At 42.8% G+C, this 12012-nt stretch overlaps 1 protein-coding gene across 1 annotated transcript in view; it reads left to right on the top strand.

Annotated features, from left to right (window-relative positions):
• BRSK2 (BR serine/threonine kinase 2) overlaps positions 1 to 12012 on the top strand; it is a 900270-nt gene that overhangs the window by 866308 nt on the left and 21950 nt on the right. The window contains 1 exon segment of the mRNA XM_030202457.1: positions 3084 to 3207. Within this exon segment, the coding sequence (XP_030058317.1) occupies positions 3084 to 3207 (124 nt within the window).

The following is a 12012-nucleotide window of genomic DNA, read 5'->3' as shown; positions in this document are numbered from 1 at the left end:
CTCCCAAGGACACTACATGCAACAACAATCCTCTCCTCCTCAGCTTCTCATATTTTATGTTTGCATAAGTTTATTGTTGTATTTTTAAAGATTTTCCTATTGGAACTCTTAAGGTTCTCTGAAACTAATTAGAAAAATTAGCAATTCCTTGTAGTCTTCATTATAACATTAAAAGGATTTAAAGCCAGATTTGCTTAGTGATGAAATGGCCAGTAATGTGCATCCTTGCCATAATGAGGCCTTCTAGGGAACCCCAAAGTTCACCAGAATGTGCGGAGTATCGGAACCATCACAGATTTTCCACACTCTGTTATCTCCTCCATATTCTTCTATCCTTTATTCAAGGGCATGTAAAGCATTGTGTTTGAGGTGAACGAGTATAGGTGACTGGTACAGGATCACTTCCCATAGTGCAGGCAGGCTATTTCCTATAGGCATTCACACTTTATCTCCTCTTTCCATCCTCTATCACCAGACCCTCTACCTAGATTCTTAAAAAAAAAAAAAAATGCTTGTTTAAAGTACAGTCCAATAAGCTGTATACACCTCTCTAGCAAAATCATAAAAATGCAGCTTGCATCAGGGAGAAGCTGCTTATTAACATTAGGAGCAGATGCAGAATAGACAAGTGTCAGTTGCCTCAGCTATGATATACACTGGTTTATATGACACACACATTTATCAGCAAGTCATTTCTTTTCACAGTGCTACACTGCAACCCCTAATGATGCAGTAAATGGAGCCTGGAACCTTCTGCACTTAATGGCTCCCTGTGCTCAGCACTCACTGGCTGGTACCATGCACAAGCTGATTAATATTTTAGGGAGTTTGTTTTCCATCTGGGGGCAGAATTGAATTCCAAGCTCATGTGCATCCTTTCTCATTTTTTTGTTCTGCTTCAAAAATGAGATGGATGGAAAAGAAGAGTGATGGGTGAGAGATGATGGCAGTCACTAGTGATCTTGATTAAATAATGACCCTTTATTGCCTAGCATGTTTATCCATTTGTGACTGAGCTGCTCCTCCTTAGGCCAAATGAAATTTGTGGTGATGGATCATATCACAAGCATTTTTCATCCTCCCCAGTCTCTTCAGGTCAGGAAGTGATGCTAGAAGAGCTTTTGGCATTGTTCAGTAAGAGGTGAGGAGGCCTAGAGAAGGGTGCATTCTATGAGAAAGGAGATCCAGAGACCGAAAGAGAGTGGGCACCTCCTGGGACTGGTGGGGTGTAGAGGCTGAGGATAAGAGAAAGGGACCTCTTATAAGACAGCAGAGATCCAAAGTCCAAGAAACCAGAGGCATTTTATAAGACAGAGTAAGTCTGGAAGATGAGGGAATAGGGGATGAGACACCTGGAATGCAGGAAAGAGGACAGCCCTCAGGACAGGCCCATGAACTGATTGGAGGGTGTACACCATGAAACAGATAGGAATCAGAGTGATGGGGATCAAGGGATTAAGGACATACAAACTACAAAAGACAAAGGCTGAGATAAGATACCTCATGAGACAGAATTAAGAGAAGGGCAGCACATGGAACAAAAAAGATGAGAAGCTAAGGACAGGGCCATGAAAGGGATAGGAATCAGAGGCTAAGAGGAGGAGAAGGATTCCCCTATGACACAGAGGGGTTTTGAAGGAAGAACATACAAGCTTGTATATAAAAGTCAAGAGACACCCCCCCCCTTTCCAAATCTTGAAGATCTGCTGAATAAGGAAGAGTTGTTTTATTCCAATTTAGAAATTTGTATTTATATGAGGGCTTATCTGGTTCCCATTTCCTGTTCTGTAGTGTTTCTAAAATCAGTTCAGATTGGGAAAAGAAAGGTCCCAATTTTCTTTTGAGCCTAAGAAAATATACTTCATCTTTTCCAGTTTCTTCTACCCATTCTGATGGGAACAGTGGGATCCCATTTAAATTTTGTCTTGAACTACATCAGTCAGTAGAGTTAGCGCTGTGTTTTATTTATATCTATACAAGCAAACACACCCGTTTCGGAACAAATGAAATGGGCCCTAGGAAGGCTGTCGTCTAAGCATTTTCTCGTCTCTCTCCCCTGCCCTCCCCTCCCTGTCCAGCGATTCTCCCCTGCCATGCCCTCCCCTCCCTGTCCAGCAATTCTGCCCTGCCCTGCTCTCCATGTCCAGCGATTCTCCCCTCCCCTCCATGTCCAGCGAATTTCTCCTCCCCTCCTCTGCCCTACCCATCTCATCCATGTCCAGCAATCCTCCCCTCCCCTCCATACCTGAGGTCGTAGCGGCGGCAGGCTCGGCTCGCATTGCCTCCAGCCATCCCTTGCCTTCCCTCTGAGTGTCCCGCCCTCCTCTGACATCATTTCGTCTTTCTGTGAGGGCGGGACACTGAGAAGGAAGGGAACACTGGAGGCAAGCTGACATAAGCTCATTAGAATACGGTTACGAACCCAGCCAGCCATCCAAGGACGCAGATTGGCCAATTATTATATAAGACAGAGATAAATAGATATAGATATGTCACCAATCTTAAAACATGTAATTTATATGTGATAGTGGAGGACTAGCTCAATGCTTAGAGAATTGGGTTGCCTGGGTTCTAATCCCTTCTCTTGACACTTATGTTCTTGAGCAAGGCACTTCACCTTCCATTGCTCAAGGTACAACTGGATTGTAAATCAGTTTGGACAGAGAAATTAGTCACTTATATGAATATGCAATTTTCATTGAACTTGGATTTGGAAAAGGTGAGTGCTAAATCTAAATCCAGGTAAGGTATAACCTAACTTTGTGGTTAGAGCACTCACTGATACTTTGTGTCTTCGGTTCTCAGGATATGGGTCATAAGGCTACAAAGAGATGGTGCCGTTTCCATTTTAAAATGGAAAAAAAACAAAACTAAGACAATCAATTTAAAGCAACTAGTTCATAGCATAATCTGCAATATGGATTTCATCATCTTCTTTTTAAAATGTTTATAGAGTGTACTGAAACATCTTCTGCTAATGGGGATGTCACATTATGGAATCTTTAGTACTGCAAAACCAACTCTAAAATGTCTCTCTCTAATTTCTTTTATTCCTTTCTCCCCCTCACTGTTGTCTTTTCCAGGCTTGCCAAAAAATCGTGGTTTGGAAATTTTATTAACCTGGAGAAAGAAGAGCAGATATTTGTGGTTATAAAGGACAAACCATTGAGTTCCATCAAGGCAGATATTGTCCATGCCTTCCTCTCGGTAAGCAAAGGCAGAGAATGTATGAGTCTGTACCACTTGGGCACACAATAGGAGAGCAATAGAAATAGCATTTGCAGTATAGCATAACAAATCTGTCACTGGGCCAAACTGAGCCAGTTCTAGTACTGTCCCCTATTATATCTGTAGATGTTATGGTTCTATCTCCTCCAAGGCACCATGTTCTTCACTGTAAGGCACAGGATCCAGTGGTGGCTCCTGTCAGTCCTAAATTAGGCTCCCTGATTCTTCCCACTACACTACTTCTTTCTCATCTTCTCTGGAGGCTTGCAACTAATGTCTCCAGAACAGCTATTCATGTGGTTCAAACTCACTGAGAGCAATATAGTACTGACCCCCCACCAAGAACTGCTGTACTGAGGATCCCACTGAAAGCAAGCCTTTGCAAACACAAAGAGAGATTAACAGAGGGAGGAGAGCCATCATGGAGGGGATAGGAGTCGGACAGGTGGATTTATGCTCAGAAAATTATTGTTGGATGATGTGCTAAAAGCAGAGTAGCAGGATTTAAAAAAGGTTTGGACAAATTTATGGAGGTAAAGTCCATAAATTGTTAACATAGATAATGGGGAACACTACTGCTTATCCCATGAGGAAAAGTTAACAAGGAGGATGTCTTCTTTTTGAGATTTTACCACATGCTTGTGACCTGGATTGGCCACTATTGCAGCAGAATGCTTGGTTTGATGAACTTTTAGTCTGACCCAGTATGGCAATTCTTATGAGACTAAATGCTGGGAGAAGCAAGTGGGCAATGAGATTGTCTTGCTGGTGGACATAAGGTTGTAGAAGTATGTGTACCAGGGAAGAGTATCGGGGAGAAGAATAGGCTCGGCAGAGATGGACTGAGGAAAAGAGAAAGTATGGGGGAGTAGACTTGATGCAAACTGTAATGGGGATGGGGCCACTAGGCAACAGTGATGAGAATGTATTGACATTTGTCATCACTGGAAGGAAGATGATAAAAAGAAAAACTGCTGTTGTAGCACTTAATTTTAAAAAAAGACAACTATGATATAATAAATAAATTAGAAAAAAAAACTAAAAAGAACAGTTGCCAGGGTCAAAGGTTTACATGGGGTATGAACATTATTTAAGAGGACTGTATTGGAAGTCCAGTTAAAATATATTCCACGCCTTAAAAAAAGTTGAAAGAAGGCCAAATGGTTTAATGGTGAAGTAAAAGCCAAAAGAGCATAAGAAAATAGAGATTACCACAAGCACTAGTAAATTAGATTTAAAAAAAAAACTTGTATGGCAAGCCAAGAAAGCCTTTGAAAAGAATATTGCTGCAGAACCAAGAACTAGCAATAAAACCTTTTTCAAAAACATCTAAAACACAAAGCCATTGAAGGAGTAAAAGGGGTACTCAGGGAGAATAAGGTCATAGCAGAAAAACTACATGAATTTTATGGCTCATTCTATACTGAGGAGGTTATCATAGTCATAAGAACGTAAAAAACGCCATGCATAATTGGACTAAGGTCCATTAAGCCCAGCATCCTGTTTCTGACAGTGGCCTTCAGGTCAGAAGCTTAAAGTCTATAGAAAGCAAATCTATAACTCTCTGTGGCCTTTTCCTCCAGGAACTTGTCCATAAATATTAGTCATCTTCACCAGTAGTAGATTCCACAGCTTAATTATGCTCTTTGTGGAAAGAATCTTTCTACAATTTGTTTTCTACCTACTAGTCATGTGGAGGGCAATTCACTAAAGATGCACCTAGATTTGGGTGCCTAGAGAGGGCCTATTTGGAGCTTATTCTATAAAGGAAAGTAGGCACCTACCTTACTTTATAGAATATTGGTGTAATTGGGTATATATGTATTATATGGTTATGTGTATGGTTAGTCATAGAGTGTAGGTTGTAAATGCTCACATGTAACTTTAGTAGTAAGTCATTTGCACAAGTGTGAGTCCCACCCAGACTCCACCCATCTTGTACACCCAGAGTACACACTGTGTAACATATGTGTGTATTTACAGAATAGGGAGATATTGATATCTCTGGTGAGGCCCCATTTAGAATATTGTGTGCAGTTCTGGAGATTGCACATATAAAAAGATATAAACAGGATGGAGTTGGTCTAGAGGGCAGCCACAAAATTAGCCAGTGGTCTCTGTCATAAAGCGTATGGGGACAGACTTATATACCTTAATATGTATACTCTGGAAGAAAGATGGGAATGAGGGGATATAATACAGATATTTAAATACCTCTGTGGTATTAAAGTACAGGAGTTGAGCTTCTTTGAAATGAAGGAAAACTCCAGAATGAGAGGACATAGGATGAAGTTAAGAGGTTATAGGCTCAGTAGTAATCTAAGGAAATACTTTTTTATAGAAAGGGTTGTGGATGCGTGGAATAGCCTCCTGGTGGACTGTGTCTGAATTAAAGAAAACGTGGGACAGGCACATGGGATCTCTTAGGGAGGAGGAGATAGTGGATGCCGTTATGTTTCTGTGTTTCTGGTTATCGTTTGCTCTTCTTTCCCTTTGTAACTATGTGGAATGCATCTCATCTGGGTTTCCAAGATGGTATAACATCTGTGCCTGATTTAATGTCCTAACCTTTTGCAGCCAATGCTTTTTAGCTTCTTTTTAACCATTTTCCTCATTTTATCATAGTTGCCCTTTAGAAAATTAAATGCTGCTACAATAGATTTCCTTTGTCACTTCACTCCAGGTGTTAGTTCATATTTGAACACGTTATGATCACCGTTTCCCAGTGGGCCCAACATTGTTAGGTCTCGTACTATGCCATGCATTTCAGTAAGGACTGGATCTAAAAATAGCTCCTTCTCTTATCTGTTCCTGGACCAGTTACTCCACGAAGCAGTAATTTTTTTATATCTAAGAATGTTACCTCCCTTGCGCACCCTGATATAACATTTATTCAGTCAATATTGGAGTAATTGAAATCAACCATTATTATACCGTTGCCTAATTTGCTAGCTTTCCTAATTTCTGTAAACATTTCTTCATCTGTCCATTCTGTCTTGGTGGACGGTAGTACAGCCCTACCAGTATTCTCCTTCCCTTCACATATGAAATTTCTATCCATAATGATTCCACACTGCTATCTGTTTCATGCAGAATGTTTATTTTGTTTGACTCAGTTCCCTCTTTAACATATCGCGCAAACCCCTCTCCAATTTGATCCACTTTATCATTGTGCTATAATTTGTACCCTGTTAACACAATGTGCCTCTGCTGGTCTCTCACCACAGGTTTTGAGGGTCACAGGGGGATACCAGACCTGTGGAGGGGGAAAGAGATAAAGGGAGAGGAATTCCAGGACCTGCAGGTGAGGGGTGAGATGCCAGGACCTGTGGGGGTGGATAGGAGGGAGCAACAACAGGTGGCCCCTATCATTGAGTGGCCCTGGGCATTTTTCCAGGCTCACTCAATGGTAGCTATGCCCCTGCCTGCATTAGTATCTGCCATTTTGTCATCTTCTAGCCTGCATTTTCCTTCTTCCAGCACCAGCCCTCTTCTCCCACCTACTGCAGTGCCTCAATTCTCTGTGGGCACTTGTTCTTCACTCCTGCTGCATTATACTGAGGGTAAGTCTGAAACATGAGAGCAGAGTAGATATTTCTTGTATATTGCATAATACAGGAAGTACCTGCTCTCACATTTCAACCTGCTTACCATGCTGGCAGCAGAGCCAGCTGAAGACAGGCAGAGCAGTGGGAATGAAGGAACAAGCTCTTGCCACTTCAACGGCTGAGAATTTAGTTGGGCTAAGTTCCATATGGCCCACTCCATTCCAATGCTTATGAGGCAAAAAGATACTAAAGATTCCCTTATAAATCTTCCCTGCTGTCTTTTCCACCATGACCATAGCTGCTGACTGGATAGATGTATTTATGGGTTACAGATTGAAAGGACCAAAATTTCCAAATAGCAGAGGTGGACACTTCAATTAACCCAATAGTGAGAGAGAGTGGCCACAGCTTGTATATTCGTTCTGAAAAATCTATGAAGGAACAAATCATAGACAGCTTTTCTCACTGATGGCTAGTGCTCTAGCTGTTAGTCCCAGCTGTGCAGTGATGTCAATACCATGCAATAAATAAACAGGATTTGTTAATGCTGGACAGTGGGGAGGAGATTATATGAAACAGGGGGAAATGAGAGAAGAAAGAATGACGTCTATCATCCGTCTGATTATATCCTCAAAATAGGTAAGATGCTGTGAAAATGGATGGATGAGAAAACTCTGACCTTTCACTGAGCCCTGACAAAAAAGCACAAAATGGAATTTCTCCTGTTCTCAGCTATCAAATAAAGTAAACCTCTTCCAGCACAAAGACAAAGCTTGTAGTTTAGACAGCTTACTCTGCAGTTTAGATTTTAGAACCACTGGGACTGATCATATCTGATGATCTTAAGGATGGCTAAATGGGTAGAAAAGGCAATAGCAAAAGCCAGAAGGATGTTTGGGAGGGAGAGGAATAGATAACAGGCAAAGAAGGTGATAATGTTTCTGTATAAGTTTCTGGTGAAGTCACATTTAGAGTACTATGTACAGTTCTGGGGATCACACTTTCAAAAAGATATAAATAGGATACAACATAGGCAGTTAGTGGCTCAGCAGTTTGGTAGGGCTGGGACAGCAGGGCCAGAGTCCTTAATTGTCTGACAACATGCAGAAGAAAGATCAGCAAAATAGTTGTAGGCAGTACATATCTTAATATCTAAATTTAATAAAAGGTATCAAATGCTGGTGGGGGGAAGAGGGGTTGGTGGTTGGGAGGCGAAGATAGTGGTGGGCAGACGGTCTGTGCCAGATCCGATGGTGGGAGGCGGGACTGGTGGTTGGGAGGTGAGGAATAGTGCTGGGCAGACTTATACGGTCTGTGCCAGAGCCGGTGGTGGGAGGCAGGGCTGGTGGTTGGGAGGTGAGGAATAGTGCTGGACAGACTTGTACGGTCTGTGCCCTGAAAAAGACAGGTACAAATCAAGGTGAGGTATACACATGAGTTCATCTTGTTGGGCAGACTGGATGGACCGTGCAGGTCTTTTTCTGCCGTCATCTACTATGTTACTATGTTAATCAGTGCAAACCAGTAAATATATACATTGTTAAGCAACTGAATTAAACTGGATTAAAAAAAAGTGTTAGTAGATGATGCCTATGCCTCTATAGTGGCCTGCAGCCAGTCGACCTCCTCCTCTCTCACTATTCCCACTTGCCTGCAGCCCATCTGCCCCTCTCTTTCTCTCTCACACACACATCTTTCCCTCTCCCCTCTGTCCCTCAGAGAGTTTGTTGATTTTGCTGGCTCATGAAATTGGGAACTACAGGTCAACAGGTTCTTCATGAATCTCAGGTTGCTTCAACTTAGAGACTTGCACGGGAATGGGGTTTGCGGGAATCCCGCAGAACCCGCGGGATTCCCGCAGGGACGGAAGCAGTTCTGCGGGGATCCCGTGGGGACGGGAGCAGTTCCTGTGGGGGTTCCCGTGGGGACGGAAGCAGTTCCTGTGGGGTTCCCGTGGAAGTGTATGCTGCAGTGTGCCAGCCTCTCACCTACCGAGTACAAAGTTCTTTGAGTGCTGTCTCCTCCTCCTCCTCCTCCTCCTCATTGCTTTAACAGCACAGATGTTGAAAGCCTCCACTAAGGGGGTGGTAGAGATACAAATGGTGACAAAATTCAAAAAGGCATGGGATGAACACAGGATCTCTATTTAGAAAATGGAAATTATAAAAAACCTAAACTTAAATGGCTGCATGTGTGTGGATGTGCCGCGTGACACTTACATGGTGACTCTGGCTGTGATGAACGAGGGCCGATACTGGGAGACCTGTACAGTCTGTGTCTCATATATGGCAATCTGGTTTTGGATGGGCTGGAAAGGGTTTAGACAGCAACTTTAGTGGCTGGAACATGAGGACAGTTCTGGACAAATGAATAGGCTGGAGTGGGCTTTGAGGGCAACTCGCCTCCACCTACCCTCCTCTCTTCCTTCCCAGTCACATTAATTGATTTGATTTGCTTACTTTATTTATTTTTTGTCTATTAGATTGTAAGCTCTTTGAGCAGGGACTGTCTTTCTTCTATGTTTGTGCAGCGCTGCGTATGCCTTGTAGCGCTATAGAAATGCTAAATAGTAGTAGTAGTAGTAGTAGTAACTCCAGCAGTTGGAACATAAGGATAGGGCCAGGCGAACTTCTATGGTCTATGTCCCAGAAACGCCACAGAAAGACCATAATCAAGTATATATGACCCAACTTAAGTGACTCAACCCTGCAACACTTCACTATCAAAGATCGTATTGGACATTGACAAACTCTTTTACCTCAACCCAACTTGATTGAATCTTATCTTCCCTATCCCAATACAACATTTTGTACTTATCCCATACTGGAATTGGCGAATGCCTTCACGGTAATATGTAAGCCACATTGAGCCTGCAAATATGTGGGAAAATGTGGGATACAAATGTAACAAATAAATAAATATAATATCACATTCATTGTTGATTTAATCATGAATTGATAATGATTGTGACTATTGGGCAGACTGGATGACCAATCCGGTTTTTATCTGCTGTCATTTACTATTACTATTAATCCTCTCTGCTTCCGGGCTGATGCGCAGACCTCAGCTCTGACATAAGCATGAGCATCAGATGTCACCTTACCTACTGGCATGTGCATGTGGTGATCTCTTAGCACACAGTGCCAGTGAATCAGAGAAGTCTTATATGTGCGCACCAGAGTGTTCCAACTTCCGTTCCTTCCTTCCTTGCCTGCAGTGCTGCGGCTCAAATCCAGAGACTGAGAGAGCTGACAAGAATGTTTTTTAATGTACCATTAAATTCTTGTGGGTGAGGACAGGTTAAATTCTTGTGGGGACGGGCAGGGACGGGTAAGATTCCCCATGGGGACGGGCGGGGATGGGTTAGATTCCCCACGGGGACGGGCGGGGATGGGTTAGATTCCCCACGGGGACGAATAGGGACGGGTTGGATTTCAGTGGGGACGGGTTGGATTTTTGTCCCCGTGCAACTCTCTACTTCAACTGTCTGAAAGCTCCTTGGCTGCACAGTGTAGTCGGGGTGGAGAGAGGGGGAAGGGTAAATAAACTGCTGGACACGGGAATAGTGAAGGAATATGCTGGACCAGAGTGCAGAGATGTCAAGGGTGGCCCATCCAGAAGTGAAATTGAAGGTCAGTGAGTGAGGTTTTTCTCGCAGTGCGTTCAATCTATAAATCTGAAATAGTGGCAGTAACTTATAATTTAAACCTGATCACACATGTCTGTTATAAAGACAACCATCTCGACACACAACATTCAGCAACATTTTCTAAAACCCTGTCTGATGTTAAGACAAACAAAAATTAGATTAAAGTTTTGATGGAGTGGAGGAGTGGCCTAGTGGTTAGGGTGGTGGACTCTGGTCTTGAGGAACTGAGTTCGATTCCCACTTCAGGAGCTCCTTGTGACTCTGGGCAAGTCACTTAACCCTCCATTGCCCCATGTAAGCCGCATGTCACCTGAGCAGGGGCGTAGCCAGACATAGGCGGGAGGGGGGCACATTTTAGCCCGCCTCCCCCAGTGGCTGCCCCTCCCTCTGCCACTTCCACCCCCTCTTGCCGCTAACACAAGGTACCTTTGCTGGTGGCAGTCCCCAATCCCCGCCAGCCGAAGCGTTTATCTGTCCCATTCTGGTCTTGCACTTGCTTCCTCTCCTGTTTTCAGCACGCCATGCACTGCACGTTCATTTTAATGAAACTGAGCATGCATGGTGCGACTGGAAACAGGAGAGGAGGCAAGTGCAAGACCAGAATGGAACAGATAAACACTTCAGCTGGTTGGGGTTGGAGGACGCAGCCCCCGTGGCCCCCCCATAGCTACACCACTGCAGCTGAGTAAGGCCAACACACAATCCCTCCACTGCAAAACACTATGCACAAACTTGTGCAAAAAGACATTGAGAACCTTACCATGCCTTAACTGCACTAACTCTCAAGACTCGAAAAGCAACAATCTTATACATGAAAAGGCAACACTGTAAATATTACATCAGGCCCTAAAACACCAATACACTACCTAGTGAAAAACACACAAAACAAACATGACTACTATAAGATCTTTACATAGGCACTACATGCTAGCAGAATACAACACTTTATTCCAGTGATACCCATTGAGTTCTGCAGAACCCTAGGGATCCTCAAACTCTCTCCAGGGGGAGAAATTAGATTATAGAATCTATCTGTATGAACATATGTATGTTTACATAAATTGAGAATTCCTCGTTATATGAAAAAATATTTTAAGGTTTTTGTCACAGTAAAATGTTTGGGAATCATTGCCTTAGTTACACACACAAACAAACCCCAGATAGGCCCTCAACAAATATGAAAAAAGAAACCACATATCAATAATAGAGGTATGAAGGCAAGAAAGTGAATTGGAAACCTCAGGAAGTCAGATTCTGCACACAACAATAATGGAGAAATAGAAACTGAAATGCAAAATACCAGAGATGTACTTTTCCAAAAGCTGACATATTCCACTTAAATTCCGAATGCAATACTTTTTTTTTTACCTTTGTTGTCTGAGCATTTTATTTTTCTGTTTGCTTTAATCCTGGTGTCTCTTCTGCTTTTCTGTTTTGTTTTTTCCTGTCTTTGTAGTCTCTCCTGTCCATTTGACTTTTCTTCTCTCTCCATGTCCACCATCCATCTTTCCTCTGTCCTGCCAGCATTTCTTCTCTGTATCCCGAAGAACATAAGCATAGCCATACTGGGTCAGACTAATGTCCCAT

This window comes from Microcaecilia unicolor, chromosome 4 (assembly GCF_901765095.1).
Source record: "Microcaecilia unicolor chromosome 4, aMicUni1.1, whole genome shotgun sequence".
Classification (NCBI taxonomy): domain Eukaryota; kingdom Metazoa; phylum Chordata; class Amphibia; order Gymnophiona; family Siphonopidae; genus Microcaecilia; species Microcaecilia unicolor.
This window is presented reverse-complemented; position numbering and strand designations above follow the sequence as displayed.